Genomic DNA, 19,246 nt, shown 5'->3' on the forward strand with positions numbered 1-19,246 from the left:
CCGCCCCACGGTGTTGGGTTCGTAACGTTTTTTGTTTTATTTTTTCGGCACTGCCTGTAGCTATCAAATAAGACTGAAGGGGGACCCCTGCTGGCTGCAGGGTTAGTGCCATGCTGGGCATGCCCAGTAGGGGCCAGTCAAAGTTCTGGAAACTTTGACAGAAGTTTTCCGTGATTGGGCTCCATCCTGATGTCACCCATATGTGAGGACTAACATCCTGCTGTCCTGTGAACACCTGTTACAGGTAAGCAACACTTGCTTTATGGAATGTGGCAGGGAAAGCGTGAGTGAAGGGATCGGAGAGGCTGTGTGTTCATGTAGGAGAGAGGAGGAAAAAGTGAGTCTGGATCAAGGGTGCTGTAGGATGTGGGTGAGAGAGAGTGGAGGGACTATGAGATGTGAGTTGATCAGAGTAGGAGTGGGACAATCTAGGAGTGAAATGATAGGAAGTGGTGGAGAAAAGATTGGCTGTAGTGGGGGAAAGGAGAGAAAAGAGAATGAGAGAAGAGCATGTGGCATTGCTCCCTTCCTTCTACTCCAAAGGAGGCAAAGAACAGGCCATATTTTTGAATTCCAGGCCCCAAACCCATGTCCAAGGAGACTGAGAACAGCGAACAGTGCATTCCAGTCTGTTTCTGACCCCCCCCCCCCCCAAGCAGAGGTAAGCCAGCTGACTGACTTTGAAGAGGAGGAGATTTGCTGCATAGGTTGATTTTCAGGGAGCAGACCTAGAGACTTTAGAATCACTGGAAGAGAGGGGGACTTTATTTTATTTATTTATTTGCTTTTATATACAGACATTCATTGGGGTATATCACATTGGTTTATGGGGGCTTTGAGGACTGAGGATCAGGGTCATCGGGGCAGAGAAGAGGGGGGTGGGTGAGACAGCCTCACTCTCTTCTATCAGCTGACTTCTTAATCCCAGTTTTCCTGTATTCCCAATCCCCAGCTATCCTTCACATGTTTGAGCACTGATAGGTGAAGTGTGTTTGGGTGTGTGTGTGTGAGTTCACACCAAACCCTGACCCCGCCCATCTCACCTGTCTCCACAGTTCCACTTGATTTCTGTTTTTGTCTACAAATTAAGCACTGATAGCTGCTCTTAAAGAAACCTTCCCTTAACTGTAAGCATTAAATACTAGGACAAATTACCAGCCCTGTCTTTGGGGCCGATACAATGATGTTTGTGGAAAGCGGGCGCTGACATTTCAGCACCCGCTTTCTTAATGCACACATGGCACCTGCAAGGGGAGGCGCCATGCAATATGTAAATTAGGGGGTCGCGCTAGGAAGGAACCGCTAGGGTCGCTTGCGCGATCTTAGCGCCACCTTGCTAACACGACCCGCCGCAGCTGCCGGTTATGAAGATCGATGCCATAAACTCTGCCTCTGTTATGAAAACAGACGCCGGTCTTCATAACTCAGTGATCTGCTGAGATTTTATTTTATTTTTTTTACTTTAAAAAAGTACAGAAAAGCAGTTTTTTCTGCTTTTCTTTACTTTTTACCTGTGCTCAGCTATTAACACCTGCTCCTATCTGAGACGCACATTTATCTTTTTGCATGCGGAGTGAATGAGTAATAGGCTCATTCACTCCACGTCGGATGCGCGTTAAATAGGCACTAATCCCCCTATTGCATTAGGGGGTGGATTAGCGCCAATTTATCCTGCGTCCGACTGCGGGTTATAAAGTGCGCTCGGCTGAGTACACTGTATTGCATCGGCCCCATTGATTGTATTATCATCATCCTTATTTACATAGTGTATACCAGATGTATGCAGCATTGTACAGGGATATATATGGAGAGTGTCTGCTCTTTGGAACTTAAAATCTAGTCATGAGAAGGAGTAAAAATGAGGTATGATAAAACTTCTGAAAAAACTCCCAAGCTTAAAGTAGTTGTGGAGGATGATTGATCTTAGCCACAGTACATGAATTCCAGCCTTCATATTCCTCAAAAAATAAACCACTAGATAAAATATAACTTCAGGCTTGCTCCCTCCCTCCTCCCTCCTATCTGTCTGTTTAGTTGATCTATGCTCTGGCACAGGTGCAAGGGGCATCGTAGGTTTAGCTGTAATCAAATGTAATCGCCTTAAAGTGCCTGGAAGGCAAAATTTAAATATAAACAAATAAATTGGGATAGTAGTGGTTGTAGCTTTTGCTGGGCTACTCATACCATCCCTATGACAGTCCTTCCTCCAACCCCCCCCCCCCCCTCCCAAAAATTAGGCTTTCTGTTGAGGAAACTCGTATCTGATATAGGGTTTACAATACAGTTTTCATTTTTGCTGAGAACAGTGGAACCCTGAGCACAGATCAGCCAAGACAGAGAAGCATGTGGGCATTGGGGGAAGTGGGCAGGCAATGAAGGCCTATTCTGGAAGCAAGGAGTATTGTTGCACTTGCAAATAACAAATAGTACTTGAATTTTGTAAGCTTGCAAGTTATCTACTCCTATGCCATCTCCTCGCTGGACTTGGAATCATACACTACATCTACGCTGACGACATCCAGTTAATTCTACCAATCGATGAAACTATTGAAAAAACAATAGGCCTAGCCATGATGTATCTGGACATAATAAAACAACTTCTAAACCAAATGGAGTTAATAATCAACATTGATAAAACCGAATTTATTCACTTAGAAAGGAAAAGCATGAATATTACACAGACTCCAATATTTCTCAATAACAACCAACAAATTGACTTAGCAAAGAAAGTTCGCAATCTCGGAGTAATAATTGACAATGAACTAAACCTCAAACACATATCATTGAAGGTTAAGGAAGGATATGCTAAACTCATGATACTAAGAAAACTGAAACCATTACTATCCTTACCAAGCTTTCGTACTGTACTTCAATCTCTGATTTTCGCCAGCACAAACTATTGTAATGCCTTGCTACTAGGCCTACCCAACACTACAATAAGACTTCTACAGATTTTACAAAATGCTGCAGCTAGAATTCTCACTGGAAAAAACAAGAGATCACATAACAGATACACTCGCCACCCTACATTGGCTTCCCACAGAACAAAGAATACAGTTCAAAGCACTGTGCTTAATACACAAACTCATCCACGACGATAGAGCAGAATGGCTGAACACAGCACTTAGAGTACATGTCCCACACAGAAATTTAAGGTCAGCAAACAGAGCACTCCTTCCCATTCCTTCTGTGAAAACTGCAAGACTTACCCAAGTGAGGGAGCGAGCTTTGTCTCTAGCCGGTCCCATATTATGGAACGCCATGCCCCTTGACCTTAGACTCCAGAGCAATCAAACTTTTCAAAACACAGCTCAAAACCTGGCTTTTCATACAAGCCTTCAAGAAAGAAAATTGATGCAAGCAATTAAGGATATGCGGCATAAAGCACTGAATGCCTAATTTAACGCTCCTTACTGAATTAGTTCAACCTTTAACTGTAGGCAACCTTCAGGACACATTGCTATAAAACACTCAATCCCCCAAATAAAGGCCTTTTTTGTTACCGAATACTAATGGCACCACCTATGTAATGTACGACCCATATTTTTTTTTTATATAAGTGCCCTATTGTAAACCGTTATGATGGTGAATAACTTAATGACGGTATATAAAAACTCTTAAATAAAATAAATCTAATAGGCTTGCTCTTCCAATTTTACAGTTGGGCAATTGAAGCAAACAACCTGACAGGTCACATAGGATTTTTTCTTTATAATAGCATTAATTCATTTTAAATTGTATAACAGGAAAAAACATGCTGACATCTTTCTGGCCAAACAGTATTTGGCAGACTAAATACCCAAGTCTTTTGAAAAAGTTACCAGAGTCAAAAAGAATTGCTACAAAAAATGCTGCAAACTTTCTAAAAATGTATTTCAAATATTCCTTGCAATTGTATGGAGTACGAGCCCTATGTAGAAGAAAACAACCCTAATGCTTCAAGGATACACCACTTTGAAGTAGAAGCTCTTTGATTCTAAGTAAATGATACTATCAGTTGGGTAATACACTGGTACTTACTCGCTTTCTTTTCTTTGAAAGGGTGCAGATGTAAACAAGATGCTGGATGGTGGAAGGAAACCTCTTCATTATGCAGCAGACTGTGGGCAGGATGAGATCTTGGAATTCTTGCTGTCAAAAGGAGCCAATATTAATGTATGTACAGTGTACACATCTAAGCAGGTTGCGTAGTTGGTTTCTTATTTAGTTTTGAGTTTGAATGTTATCTCAATGGTAGGGAGCATTGCTCAAAATTAATCCTATTTCTCATTTGACAAGTAGGATGAATTGGCCACATAGTAGGTGATGACATCCAGTGGTACCAAGACAGAACTGGTTTCTGAGGGTTTTACTGAGCGTGTATTGGATTTCTTATGCCGCTACCCACGCATAAACCTAGTCTGTCTTTGTTTAACTGGACGTATTCTAGTACGCTTTTCACAGCTGCTGCCATATTCATACTTTTTCTACAAGATTATTTCCTGAGAAAAAGGAAGGTGTTTTTATTTATTCTGGGGCTGATGAATAAAGTGCTCCTGATGCAATAAGGAGGTTAGTGCGACCAAAACATGTGCCTAGAGAAATGCGTAGCTGATAGCGCTTATCACATGTAAATTCCATGTAGACGAGGCTATTAACTATTACCCCCCCCTCGCCATGCAAAAAATCACTGGGTACCCAATACATGCTTTTTAATGCGGCAAATTTAACTCCAGCCCCGGAGGTGACAATAATAAGTCAATCCGCAAGTCAAGGGCTCATGAGAAATTTAAAAAATAGGGTCCTTTGTGGTTCCTCCTAGTTAGTATAGTAGTGACACTTAAATTTACTGCTTGCGGTTTTTGAAATAAAGGTATATAGGCTTGATTAAAAAAAACCAAAAACTCTGGGACACACAATGTACACCTACAAAAGCAAAGGGTGCTTAGCTATGGGCGTCCAGCAACCTCAACCAAATCAGCCAGAAGCGGGATAAAAATGGACACTCTTATTGTGTTTGTTTGCAATTGTGGACGCCCGATGCATTTCAGTGCTAGAGACACACAGTTCTTCCCTAGCGTGTCCTTTTTCACGCAGTTCTTAATTTACTATGGGCCAGATTTTAGTATCTACGCGCAGTCGTAGATTTGTGTGCACAACCCAGCAAGCACAAATATACGCCCGATTTTATAACCTTGATCGTGCCGAGCCCTAAGGTAACCCCGATGGCTTTCCCTGCTCCCTCTGTCTAGTGGTTAGAGCAGTGAGCTACGAACCAGGAGACCAAGGTTAGAGTCCTGCTGTCACTCCTTGTGACCTTGGGCAAGTCACTTTACCCTCCATTGCCTCAGGTACAAATTTAGATTGTAAGTCCTTGGGATAGGAAACATCTACAGTACCTGAATGTAATCCACTTTGAAGTGCTGAAAAAAGTGCGAAAAGTGAAATATAATCAAATAAATAACCACCACCACCACCACCCCCCCGACCTTTATTTTAGAAGTTGCACCTGCCGGCCAAGTGCCAGCACACAATCCCCCAGCCTAGCAGCCCTACGAAGGCCTCTGGCCACGCCCCTGCCCCTTTTTTTCAAGCCCCGGGACATACGCATGTCCCCACGCCTATGCAAAATAGGCTCAGCGAGCGTAACCCCCCTGCGCGCGTAAGGCTTTTAAAATCTTCACCATACTCTATTGGGTCCCAGGGGATGTGGTTGTGTGCATATTAGGAAACAGGCACTCAATATGAGTGCCTATATGTGGGTTGGTTTGTGTTTGGTTTTTTTGTGAATAACAATTTTTGTTGGATTATTGAGCATAATATTTTCCAAAGAACATCAATACTATCCAACAATTCAAGTGATTTTTTTTTCCTTCATTATACAATAACTATCAGTCGTAGTTTTAAAACCATGCTAGAAAAATTACCCTTCTGACAAACAGACCTCTCTTCCCCTACCTCCTTCTGACAAACACCCTCCTCTCCCTTACCTAGAAAAGCCCATGAAAGCAGCAAAGGACGGCTACTCCAGTTTGTGTAATACAACCCATATATCGAATGGATCCCAAATATTCTTATATTTCTGCAGTTATCCTGTTGTATATCTGTTAACTTCTCTACATATTGCAAAAATCTGAAACTACCCACCACCAGCTTCAGAGGAGAAACATCCCCCTTTTCTCCACCATAATGGTACTACACATCATGCAGCTAAAGCTATAAAAGTTAGTAACTTGTGCTGACAGATTAGAATCGGGTATGTTCAATAAACAGATTTGTGGCATAAGTGAGATTTCCCTCCCAATTATATTTTGTCATTTTCTTAACGTCCTCCCAAAATATGATTATTTTAGGAACGTCCATCACATTTCCAGAAAAGCACCTACACTTCTACAGTCCCTCCAGCAAAGGTTGTTACAAAAATTATACCCAAAGAGTAATTTACTGGGGTATAAATACCATCAAAGCTTCCTATACCCATTCTCAGCCAACAAGGGTGAGGTACAGCTATGACCTATAGATTCAAAATAGGTCTCATTTTTGATCCTCCCAAGCTTTCAAGTGTTTAGAAATATAAGGATTATCCTTATTCAGTATTTTAGAGATCATACCTATTAGCTTATTAGGTTGAGCGCAGAATCCTTCAAAAAAAGAGCATCCCTGTAATAATCTTTTTGACTGCTGCCACACTTTATAAGTGTTTAACTTGTGCGTATGCCAAGAAATCGGTCTGTGCAATGCCATACGTGTCCCTAAGAACCTAAAGCATCACCAGTCCTCTTCTAGACCAAACTTGCCCCTATCTACATAATCCTCTGTTCCCAATCACTAAAAACAGAGAGCTTTTATGCAAAGAAACCAAAATGGGATTTTTCTTTGGCTCAGACATGGAATCTGTCCCAGGTTCTCCCAGCAAGTTCAATGTTTAGGAAATCAGAGCTGGTAGCTTATCTCTAAGAAAGAACTGCAACATAGTCCTATAAGGTTCCAGTCCCAGAAGAATTTCCCCATCCTCCAGAGAGTCAGGATCAGCCTCCTCATCGGTGCCATCCGGATTTTTATCGGGAGGACCTGCTGCCAATCTAGGTGTACTTCGGTGCTTAACAGTTGTACCGGGAGAGCGAGAGGTCACCACCTGCGACTGACCTGGCAGGATTGGACGAGGCGGAGTACTGTGCTTGAAGAAAGGGTTGCAATCCTTGAAAAACATTTTAGCCAAGAAAGGCAGAAGGATCCATGCCAAAACCAGAATGCACCTGTACTGTGCCTACTGAGCTATTGCCCCACACTGACAAATCAGTTAAGGGGGTTCCAAGGTCAGGCGCCCCTCCTGACATGTCCTTAACCAGGCTTAGTAAAATCGGAAAAGAGAATTCTTCTGAGCCTCTAAGCAGTGCTGGCACAAGTTAGAGGGCACTCCAGTCTGAGGTGCCCATATCAGTGCCTTTCCCTCTGTGCTGCCTGTCTTATGCTTTTTAGCCACAGGCGCCATTAGCCTGATCTGTTAGTACGCTTAACAGGTAACTGAAGGTGTGCGTCCAGCTGAATTCACACTATTAAATTGGGTGCACCATTTAGGCATCCCAAGGCTAGGCATCGCAAAACTAGATGCACTTCCACCCTTCCAATCTTAAGCGAACAACTATTGCATCCCAGATTGCGCACATAACTTGGTCGCACAGCTGGATGCACTTGCACGAACCAATGGTCCTGAAGAGGACAGCCTAATGCGCGTGAAAATACTGCCATGACCTACTACATATTACAACACAAAGGGCAATTTTAAGTACTACTCCCTATATCACTGTCATCAACATCTAACAAAATAGAGAGACAATAAATTGAATTTATTTTATTGTCTCTCTATTTTGTTAGATGTTGATGACCTACTACATGGCACACAGAAAAAAGTCTAACAGTGGGGCCTACCCCATCTGGGCCGCTCAACCCGCCAGACTGCCCAAATCCCTTAACCTCCCTCAGGAGTGGGAACGAATGTCAAAATGGCATGCCGATCACAGAGACTGGAGGAAGAGGAAGGCCTTATCCTTCTATTCTGTCCTTTTTTTTTTTTTTTTTTTTTTTTTTTAACCTTACCTGAGCTCAGTCTTTCCTGGCTGAGTACAGAGACTGTCTCCAGCTGCGGGGGAAGAGGGCATATACAGTCATTGCTGTGCTCTGCTTCCTGCACTTCCTTTCAGCTGTTTTAAACAGCTGCGTCCACACCGGCTGAGAGAACCAGCTACCAGACCAATATATATATATATATATATATATATGCGCCTTGGTCTGGTAGCTGGTTTTCTCAGCCGGTGTGGACGCAGCTGTTTAAAACAGCTGAAAGGAACATATATATGTTCTGAATTCATCAGTCTGGGTGCTAGGAAATTGATGATAGGTCTAGGAAAACAATTTTAAAGAAAATCTCAATTTGAAAAGTCTTTACAGGAAAGGGCTTAAATAAAATGTATGTTTTAGCTGTATTCATTCCTTAAATCTTGTTCTGTGAAGCAATGGCTCCTCTGCAGAAATGACTCTACAGAGTAGAGCGATTCTGGCTTTCCTAGCATGTAGCAGATGGACTCAGGACCAATGGGTATAGTGTGCTCCTGATAGCAGTTGGAGACTGAGGCAGATTTCAATCTGACGTTAGCACTACATATACACCTGCAGGAAGCTCTGCTCTTCAATATTTCTCCATCTCCATAGCAGTTTGGGACTCTACACACACTTGCACAGCGTTAGAAAATCCAAACCCAAAGAAGAAAGAAAATTCCAAAATCTTACCTCTACAAGACTAGCCCCGCTCTCCTGCAGTGAATACCGAAGGGTCTCTCCCCCCGTTGAGAATTCCTGAGGTGATTTCCGAGATCCCTCAGAGGTAAGCCTCGGTCCAGCAGCCGGTTCTGGCGTGGACTTAGCCCCCAGGAGGGAGTGGCTGAGAGGCAGCGGGTGCAAGACCGAGCACGGAGGTGAAGGTATTTCTCTCTCTTCCCCCCCCCCCCCCCGGAGACTGGCATGAGACCGGGAAGCATTGAGACAAGGTTAAGGTAGAAAACTTTAAGTCTCCGAGGCTCGAATAGCTGCACAGATCGCTTGTCTGCATCTGTCCCATCGGGTTGAGCAGCCCCTTCCAGGCTAGACCCTGATCTGGCTCGAGGGTCCTCCCACCCGGAGACCCTCTGGGGTGGTCGGCGCCATTTCCCCCCTTGATCGCTGTACTGTCCGCCTAACTGAGCCGTGCGCACAGCGGCGCACTCAACAGTGCCGGGCACACAAGTTCGGCTGTGCACACAGCGACGCGCACAGACCGGCCTGCACGCAAATCTTCGCAGCCTGCGTGCACATCCTCTGCACACCCGGATCGCATATCTAAGCCTCCCAGCACACACAAACGCACAGACCGGGTTTGAATGCCCTTTCGCGCACAAATCATGGCACCACCGGCCAAGAAAGCCAAACTACAAGCCCTCTGCCCAGCCTGCCACATAAGAGCTGTGCAGCATGAAGAGGCTACTACCCTGTACCTACAGTGCAAGACGGCTCTGGGAGAACCAGGGCAAGGTTCCCCCCCCCCCCCCCCCCAGCCAGTACAGGAATCCTGATCCACTCATAGTACCCCAGACCTCTCTATCTCCAGCTTGGCCCTCCAGACGGGGCCCTCGGGGAATGCCACTGGGTTCAATATAGATCCAGGAACCTTTTCCTGGGTGGAATTTTTTAAAGGTCTACAAACCTTCGTCCAGGCGCAATCGGCGCCCCCAATGCCACAACCTCCCAGAGACGTGCCTCCTCCAGACAAAGCCTAACCTTAGGTGACACGGACACTTCAGTGGAAGACCAAGACTCCCTGGAGGGAAGGGGAAATCCCTCCAGGAACGGAACCATACCGAACCATGATACGTTTCTTCTCCAAAGACGAACTACAGACCTTGTGTCCGGGAGTCTGAGGGAGCTGGCCATCCCAGAAACAAGCGCCTCAGCGGAGCCAAAGATGAACCCTCTTCTGGTCGGGCTCCGGCCTCACATCATTTCCCATTGCTGCAAGCCGTACAACAGCTGATCGATCTGGAATGGAATGCCCCAGAGGCCAGTTTCAAGGGAGGACAGGCCCTTGAAGCCCTATACCCACTGGAACCCTCAGCCAAAGACCGTCTGGGGTTCCCCAAAGTGGACGCCATGATCTGCGTAGTCACAAAGCGCACCACCATTCCAGTCGAAAGAGGAACGGCACTCAAGGATGCCCAAGACAGACGTCAGGAGTCCATCCTTAAACAGTCATTTGAGGCAGCAACTATGCCTGCTGTGCCATGGTGACATGCTTATGCTTGTCACAGGACAGGAACACAACCACGCCAGTCGAAACATTAGAACCAGCAACATCCTTCCTCACAGATGCGACCTCCAATCTGGTGCACACTTCAGCCAATGGAATCTCATCCATTGTGGCAGCCAGAAGGCAACTCTGGCTCTGAAGCTGGTCAGCCGACGCGACATCCAAGACTAAACTCACGAGAATGCCGTTTAAAGGAACCCTACTGTTCGGGAACGAACTGGAGAAGTTAGCAGACAAGTGGGTGAATCTCCAGTACCTCTGTTACCGGAGGACAAGATTAAGAGAAGCCAACGCCCCTCTCCCCGGACATCCAGGGGCAGAGGATCACAGCGTTTCAGACCGTACAAGAATACATACCAAGCACCTCGCCCCGCAGGCAGGGGACAGTCCTTTCGGACCAAACACAACAAGAGGGGAGCCGACTCAGGTCTAGGCCCCAGCTGCACCCCACAATGAGAATCAACAGACCTATCTACAGGAAGAAGCCATATGGGGCAGGCTTGCCCGATTCTACCAAAAATGGGTCGAGATAATGTCTGACAAATGGGTCCTAACTATCATTCGAGTGGGATACTTTCCCAGACAAATTTGTGAAATCTCCCTGTCATTCCCTCTCCAAGAGGATGGCAGTGGAAACCACACTAACCAAATTGCTCGTCTTAAAGGCCATAACACTGGTGCCCACACACCAGCGAAATACTGGTACTATTCAATCTATTTTATCATCCCCAAGAAAGAGGGACCGTACCAGCTCATACTGGACCTCAAGTCGGTCAACCGCTACCTGAGGGTACCACACTTCCGCATGGAAACCCTATGCTCTGTCATAAGGGTGGTATAGCCGGGAGAATTTCTGACCTCCCTGGACCTGTCAGAAGCCTATCTGCACATCCCGGTCCATCATGATCATCAGCACTTCCTACACTTTGTGATCCTGGACTCTCACTACCAGTTCCAAGCGCTACCTTTTGGGCTAGCTACAGCCCCTCAGACGTTCACCAAAATCATGGTCGTAGTGGTGGTGACACTGAGGAAAGAAGGAATCCTTGTTCACCCATATCTGGGCAATTGTCTGATCAGGGCAAAATCCCCAGAGGAAAGTCATCAGATGACTACCAGAGTTGAGAACCTCCTGGAGAACCTCGGGTCGTCAACGCAACCAAGAGCTGTCTGCAGCCCTCCCAATCTCTGGAATACCTTGGAGTCCGGTTCGACACCCAAGAGGACAAGGTCATTCTTCCCCCTACAAGGAGAAGAAAATTGTTGAACGGTGCTCGCCCCATGGTATGGGACTACCTACAAGTCCTTGCACTCATGACATCGACCCTAGAAGTCGTACCATGGGCAAGGGCCCACATGCGACCACTACAACACTCTCTCTACTGTCACAATGGAACCCGATGTTCCAGGACTACACCGTCCGCCTCCAGTTGCTGGCGGAGGTACGGAACCAGCTCCTATGGTGGCTACAAGAAGATCATCTGAGCAAGGGAGTAAGGCTATCTCCACTGACCTGGTTCTTGCTCACCATGGATGCGAGCCTACAAGGGTGGGGAGCCCACTGTCAGGAACTGATCGCCCAGGGGCAATGAGACAAGGACGAGTCTGGATGGAACATCAACGGGCAGTCAAATTAGCCTGCCTACGATTCAGTCACAGACTCAGAGGAGAAGCTGTCAGTCATGTCGGACAATGCCACAACAGTGGCCTACATCAACCGCCAGGGAGGAACCAGAAGCCAATAGGTGTCCCTGGAAATTGACCCCTTAATGATGTGGGTGGAAGCAAACCTGCAAGGGATCTCGGCCACCCACATCGCGGGAAAAGACAACGTCACTGCGAATTACCTCAGCAGAGAAAGTCTAGACCCAGGGGAATGGAGGCTGTCATCCCCAGCCTTCCAGTTGATAATAGACCGCTGGGGAACCCCAGCCATGGATCTCCTGGCAACCCAATCCAAAGCCCAAGTTCTTCAGTTGCAGGTGAGATCCGCAATCCCAGGGGATCGATGCTCTCGTCCAAAACTGGCCACAGGAAGACCTGCTGTATGCCTTTCCTCCATGGCCACTACTGGGTGGGATCATCTGCAAGATAGAAAACCACATGGGGCTAGTAATTCTAGTGGCCCTGGACTGGCCAAGAAGGCCATGGTACGCAGACATGCGAAGACTTCTGGTGAAGAACCCCCTGTGTCTACCTCTACACAGGGACCTGTTCCAGCAAGGACCGTTCCTCCATGAAGACCCAACTCTCAAAGGAGCTGGTTCTCAAAGGAGGTGGCTGACAAAATTAAAGCTAAAAGAACAGCATTCAAGAAATATAAAAGATCCCAAAGGGAGGAGCACAAAGAAGAATATTTGATTCAACTGAGGGAGACGAAGAAATTAATCAAGTTGGCAAAAAGCCAAGCGGAAAAGAGGATTGCCAAGGAGATAAAAAATGGTGACAAAACATTTTTCAGATAAATCAGTGAAAAGAGAAAAGTCCATAGTGGTATAGTGAAATTGAAAGGTGGAAATGATCAATGTGTGGAGAGAGACTAAGAAATGGCAGAAATATTAAATGAATACTTCAGCTCTGTGTTCACTAAAGAAGACCCTGGAGAAGGACCATTTCTACACAAGAAGCTGGAGGGAAGTGGAATAGATGAAAATCATTTTACAGTAGAAAATGTATGGGAAGAGCTAAAGAATCTGAAAGTGGACAAAGCCATGGGGCCTGATGGGATTTATCCAAGGATTCTGAGGGAGCTCAGAGATATGCTGGCGGGTCCGCTGTGTGACCTGTTCAATAGATCCGTAGAAACGGGAGTGGTGCCAACTGATTGGAGAAGAGCGGTGGTGGTCCCGCTTCACAAGAGTGGGAACAGAGAAGAGGCTGGTAACTACAGACCGGTTAGCCTCACTTCGGTGGTAGGAAAAGTAATGGAGTCACTGTTGAAAGAGAGAATAGTGAACTATCTACAGTCCGGAGAATTGATGGACCAGAGGCAGCATGGATTCACCAAGGGAAGATCCTGTCAGACAAATCTGATTGACTTTTTCGACTGGGTAACCAAGGAATTGGATCAAGGAAGAGCGCTAGATTTCATCTACTTGGATTTCAGCAAAGCTTTTGATACGGTTCCGCACAGGAGACTGGTCAATAAAACGAGAAGCTTGGGAGTGAGTGCCGAGGTGGTGACCTGGATTGCAAACTGGTTGACGGACAGAAGACAATGCGTGATGGTAAATGGAACTTTCTCTGAAGAGAGAGCGGTTTTAAGTGGTGTACCGCAAGGATCGGTGTTGGGACCGGTCCTGTTCAAAATCTTTGTGAGCGACATTGCGGACGGGATAGAAGGTAAGGTTTGTCTTTTTGCAGACGACACTAAGATCTGCAACAGAGTGGACACGCCGGAAGGAGTGGAGAGAATGAGACGGGATTTAAGGAAGCTGGAAGAGTGGTCAAAGATATGGCAGTTGAGATTCAATGCCAAGAAGTGCAAGTCAGGCATATGGGGAGTGGAAATCCGAATGAACTGTATTCGATGGGGGGGAAAGGCTGATGTGCACGGAGCAGGAGAGAGACCTTGGGGTGATAGTGTCTAATGATATGAAGTCTGCGAAACAAAGCGACAAGGCGATAGCAAAAGCCAGAAGAATGCTGGGATGCATAGAGAGAGGAATATCAAGTAAGAAAAGGGAAGTGATTATCCCCTTGTACAGGTCCTTGGTGAGGCCTCACCTGGAGTACTGTGTTCAGTTCTGGAGACCGTATCTACAAAGAGACAAGGACAAGTTGGAAGTGGTACAGAGAAGGGCGACCAGGAAGGTGGAGGGTCTTCATCGGTTGACATACGAGGAGAGATTGAAGAATCTAAATATGTACACCCTGGAGGAAAGGAGGAGCAGGGGTGATATGATTCAAACTTTCAGATACTTGAAAAACTTTAACGATCCAAAGACAACGACAAACCTTTTCCAACAGAAAAAAATCAGCAGAACCAGAGGTCACGAGCTGAGGCTCCAAGGAGGAAGACTAAGAACCAATGTCAGGAAGTATTTCTTCACGGAGAGAGTGGTGGATGCCTGGAATGCCCTTCCGGAGGAAGTGGTGAAGTCCAAAACTGTGAAGCACTTCAAAGGGGTGTGGGATAAACATTGTGGATCCATCAGGTCCAGAGGACACGTATAAAAGAGCAGGTAGCAAAACACTGCACGGAGCGGCAGTAGCCACAGAGGCATTCACGGAGCGGGATGCCAATGGCCAGTGGTAGGTGTCCACCTTCACGGAGCGGAAGGATGAAGGGCAGCCATCTCCCAATTAAAAAAAAAACCAAAAAAAGAAAAAAAACAGGGATGGGTTCATGGGCTATAGGTATTACCAATTATTAGGCTTTTCAATATTTGATGATAGTTAATGTGACTTTCAAGGCATACTTCACTTTCAATGCATATCCAGCATAGCTTCCTGCTTCAACGACAGGGGAGAAGAAAAACTAATACTTCACACACATCCAGCATTGGCCTCTGCTTCATGGCAGAGAGCTATGCTGCCGCTTACCCAACTAATCAAACTTAATATTTCACTTGGAAGCAGCTCCATCACTGCTCTCTACATTAATAGTGGGGGTGAAAGGGAATTAGAACATAAGGTTACTAAGAGCCAAGAGAAACAGATAAGTATGAGAAAAAATAAGTGTGAAGCTTGCTGGGCAGACTGGATGGACCAATTGATCTTCTTCTGCCGTCATTTCTATGTTTCTATGTAACTCTTTTCTCTCTTATGGTCTGGCCATTGAGAGGACTCGCCTGAAGAAGAGCAGATACTCTAAGGCAGTAATTGACACCTTGCTCCGAGCACGCAAGTTTTCCGCGTCCTTAACTTATATGAATATGGAGAATATTGGAAGCCTGGTGTGAAGACCGCGACATCCTTCTGCGGACAGTCAAAATTCCCATGATCCTGGAATTCCTGCAGGACAGCCTGAAGAAGGGGTTGTCTCTCAACTCCAAGGTTCAGGTGGCCGCGCTGGCCTGCTTCAGAGCCAAAGTGGATGGCATCAGTCTATCTTCCTATCCAGACCTCTCCCGCTTCTTGAGAGGGGTCGGTACTCCTATGGAATCTCAATCTAGTACTCTATTTATTTATTTTTTTAATTTAAAAACTTTTCTATACCGTCGTCTAGTAATGCACCATCACAACGGTTTACATTTAGGCACAAAATAGGTTTGATAGTTTTCTAAGTTATCCAAGCGGTGCCAATATTTTACGGTTACATTGTTCAATAATATACTCTAATTGAAAAGTGGGTTGGAGATGCTATTTATGATTGCTGGGCTAATCGTATATGTGCATACTGTTTTTAAATGAATATTTAATTGTGAGCAAAATAATAAAAATAAACAACTCTGCTTTTATAGGTGACTTTTAGCTGAATATATTTGTTTCTTTAGCGACCTCACTGTGGAATGCTTTTTTTGAAGAGCCAAGTTTTTAAGCTTTTTTTGAAGAGTTTTAAATCTTTCATTAGTCTTAGCTCAAGTGGTAATGTGTTCCATAATAATGGTCCTGCCAATGATAGTGCACTCTCTCTAACCTAGGTTAACTTTGCTGTTTTTACTGAGGGTATGGTTAGTAGTGCTTTAGTGGCGGACCTGAGATTCCTTTGAGGGACATGTAATCAAAGTGCGGTGTTTAGCCAGTCGGCATTTTCGTCATTTATTAGTTTATGAATTGTGCATAGTGTTTTGAATTGCACTCTTTGTTCTATTGGGAGCCAGTGTAAATCCACCAGTGTTTCCTGGCAGTAGCTTCCTTCATATCTACACGCGGTCTGTCACTACGGCTACAGACCTTGAAGAGTGCATTCCTAGTGGCAATATGTTCAGCCAGTCCCATCTCAACTTCAAGCTCTATCCTGCCGGGAACCGTTCCTAAGATTCACACCTGGATCCATACAGCTACTCACTGTGCCCTCCTTCCCAACGGTGGTTTCTCATTTCCTTCTAAACCAAACCATCTCACTGCCATCTCCAGACGAGTATAAGGACTCTGAAGACTCACGCTACCTACGCCATCTTAATGTAGGCAGACTCCTAGTCCTACCTGGAAAGATTGGAATCCGTACAAAAGACAGACCACGTATCCGTCCTTCACAGCGGGAAGAAACAAGGGGAAGCAGCCTCGCGGGCAACCATAGCCCGCTGGATCAAAGTAATCAAGGCGACCTACGTAGAGGCAGGCAAGCCTCTACAAGTCAAGACCCATTCCACAAGGGCCCAGGCAGTGTCCTGGGCAGAAACAAAGATGCTGTCACCCGCTGCGATCTGTCGGGCAGTGACGTGGTCCTCATTTCACACCTTCACGAGGTTCTACTGCCTGAATGTCCAGGCCAGGGAGGACACAGCATTCGCTACGGCAGTACTAAGTGGGCCATGGGCAGCCTCCCACCCAGTTCGGGAGTAGCTTTTTGTACATCCCATTGATCCTGAGTCCATCTACTATATACGCTAGGAAATGGAGAAATTATTTGCCTGATAATTTCGTTTTCCTTAGTGTAGATAGATGGACTCAGTATCCCGCCCACTGCTGCCTCATAATACGGAAACCTCGGGTGACAATCTCCGAGAGCAAGACAAGCACGGGTAAGCCACGCTTTACCTCTAGTTAGGACACCCATAGTTACCAGGTGTCGGCGTTTCTCAGTTGAGTGCACTGGCGGTCTCTAGCTAAAATTCACGTCATCCAGTTCAAATTAATCAAGTTATTCAAACACATATCCACAATTGCTTTTTGAGGAGGATACTGAAGAGCAGAACTTCCTGCAGGGGTATATGTAGTGCTGACGTCAGATTGAAATCTGACTCAGTCTCCAACTGCTATCAGGAGCACACTATACCCATTGGTCCTGAGTCCATCTGTTTACACTAAGGAAAACGAAATTATCAGGTAAGTAATTTCTCCAATTATTTTTTTGAAGAGTTTATATTTACCCTGTCAAAAAAAGGCTGCAAGGTTGACATGCAATGCTTTGGCCTGGAAGGAACACAAATGTAACTAAAAACAATGTAATCTGGTGCGTTTGAGAACAGTTTTTCTAAAAAAGATTTTGGATTAGTTTTCCATGAACAGTTCCATTATCTTTGTAACTATTCCTTTTAGTTTTCTTCTAACTTTCTTCATACTATCATAGTCTCCCCTTTTTAAAATGTCAAGTTAGTCACTGGAGGAATAGTAAAACTATCATCACAAACTTGTTTGTTAAGATCGCTGCTGCTAAGAAGCTCTACCAATGTTACCTCTTGTTTGAGATCCTGCATTCCAGTGAGTTAAATCTAAAATAGCGGCTCTCCGCTTTGGATATGGTTGGGCCTGCTCTTCTGCGCCGCCCCCCCCCCTCCCCCCTTCGGAAGCTGAGGAAATAGACTCCTCTGAAAGGCAAGGTGTTATTGACCTGTTGCAAGGAGTTAGCAATCTGTTGTTATTTAGGAGAGATGTGGGTGGATCCTTGGACCAGTGGCAGATGACCACGCCCCTGGGAGGGGAAGATCCTGAGAAGGGACCACGGGTCAGGCTCAGAGTATGGAGACAGAGACACACACTAGTTCTTTTATTAGACAGTATACTGAACCACCAGAGGTGGCAGTAGTGAGCTGGGATGCCCAGCTGGGCTGCAGTACCTCAGATACTGGAACAGCGATCCCTGGAGGCTGAGCTGTAGAGAAACTGAAATAAAGTGAGTAGGCAGGGTATGCAGAGTTCATGTACTGAATCAGATGGTAACACTCACATGATGTCTCAATGAAGCCCAGGAGCTGGAAAGTATAGGCCCTCGAGGAGCGAGTACCTGGTTCCAGGGAAAGCTGTGAGAGCAATGATAACTCACTGAAATAGTTGGCAGTAATGACTTCCAGGCAGAAGAGAGTATTGAGTAAGTCGGAATGAGGGTCCTCGAGGAGCAAGTACTGGTTCCAGACTGTCTCCTGAAAAACAAAGGAGAGAGCAAGGCCCCCCGAGGAGCTGCCTAGTAAGTCCGAGGAGGCAGAGTAGCTTAGGTAGAGTAACCCAACCCTTGCTAACTCGCTCTGTTAGCAAATTCCAAGACCTTATATATCCGTCACGGGTGACGTCATTTTCGGGGGACGCCCCCAAGGTTCGCGCCATCGCCGGTACTTCAGTTGGGGCCGCGCACGAGCCCCTAGGCCTCCAGGAAACATGGCAGTTTGCAGCGTCTAGCCGGTCCGGGGACGCCGGAGGACTTCGGCAGAAGAACGCCGCGGCAGCCAATCTTCCCGCAGCCGATGAGGGAGGCGGAGAGAGGGCGTCAGGCATCGACGGACACAACAGTACCCCCTTCAAAGGGCAATTTCCTCTTCGGGTACCAGGCTTAGGTTTTGAAGGATGCACGAGATGGAATTGACGAAGCATCACTTTGTTCAGGATATTGGTCTGAGGCTCCCAAGTGTTTTCTTCGGGGCCGAAACCTTCTCATTTTCGAAGGTATTCAAAAGTCTTGCCTCTTTTACGAACGCCCAGAATCTCTTCGACTTTGTATTCTAAGTCTTCTGCATGGATGGCAGGTAGATCTTGAGTCTTGGAAGAAAATTTCACTGAGTATGTGTTATAGATGTCAGCAGCGATGTATGAGCTGCTGGGGACGTCACTGAGATCTTCAGTGGAAATGGCGAATTTGGGGAACATCCAAAGCCCACTTCAAGTAGTAACACAATAGTGGATCTTCTAATTTGCTGAGGGGACTCTTCAGGTCTTCCACTAGACATCTGAGAATGAAGTTGCCTCCTGCCCCTGAGTCCACTAGGGCAGGAGTCTGAACCGTGATCGGTCCGTAGGTCAAAGAGACTGGGGGAGAGAGGAGAGGAGATGTCGTGGTATGGCCTAAGAACAGTCCTCCTGCAGGACTTAGGCCCGTCTGTTTTCCGGACGAAT

The 19,246-nt window shown here is 46.0% G+C and overlaps 1 protein-coding gene across 2 annotated transcripts in view; it reads left to right on the plus strand.

Annotated features, from left to right (window-relative positions):
- Nucleotides 1-19,246, plus strand: part of MTPN (myotrophin) — a 109,704-nt gene that overhangs the window by 34,319 nt on the left and 56,139 nt on the right. For both annotated transcript variants that reach the window (XM_029617239.1, XM_029617240.1), the window contains exon 3: nucleotides 4,042-4,155. In XM_029617239.1, the coding sequence (XP_029473099.1) occupies nucleotides 4,042-4,155 (114 nt within the window). The remainder of the gene's footprint in view (nucleotides 1-4,041; nucleotides 4,156-19,246) is intronic.

This window comes from Rhinatrema bivittatum, chromosome 9 (genome assembly GCF_901001135.1).
Source record: "Rhinatrema bivittatum chromosome 9, aRhiBiv1.1, whole genome shotgun sequence".
NCBI lineage: Eukaryota > Metazoa > Chordata > Amphibia > Gymnophiona > Rhinatrematidae > Rhinatrema > Rhinatrema bivittatum.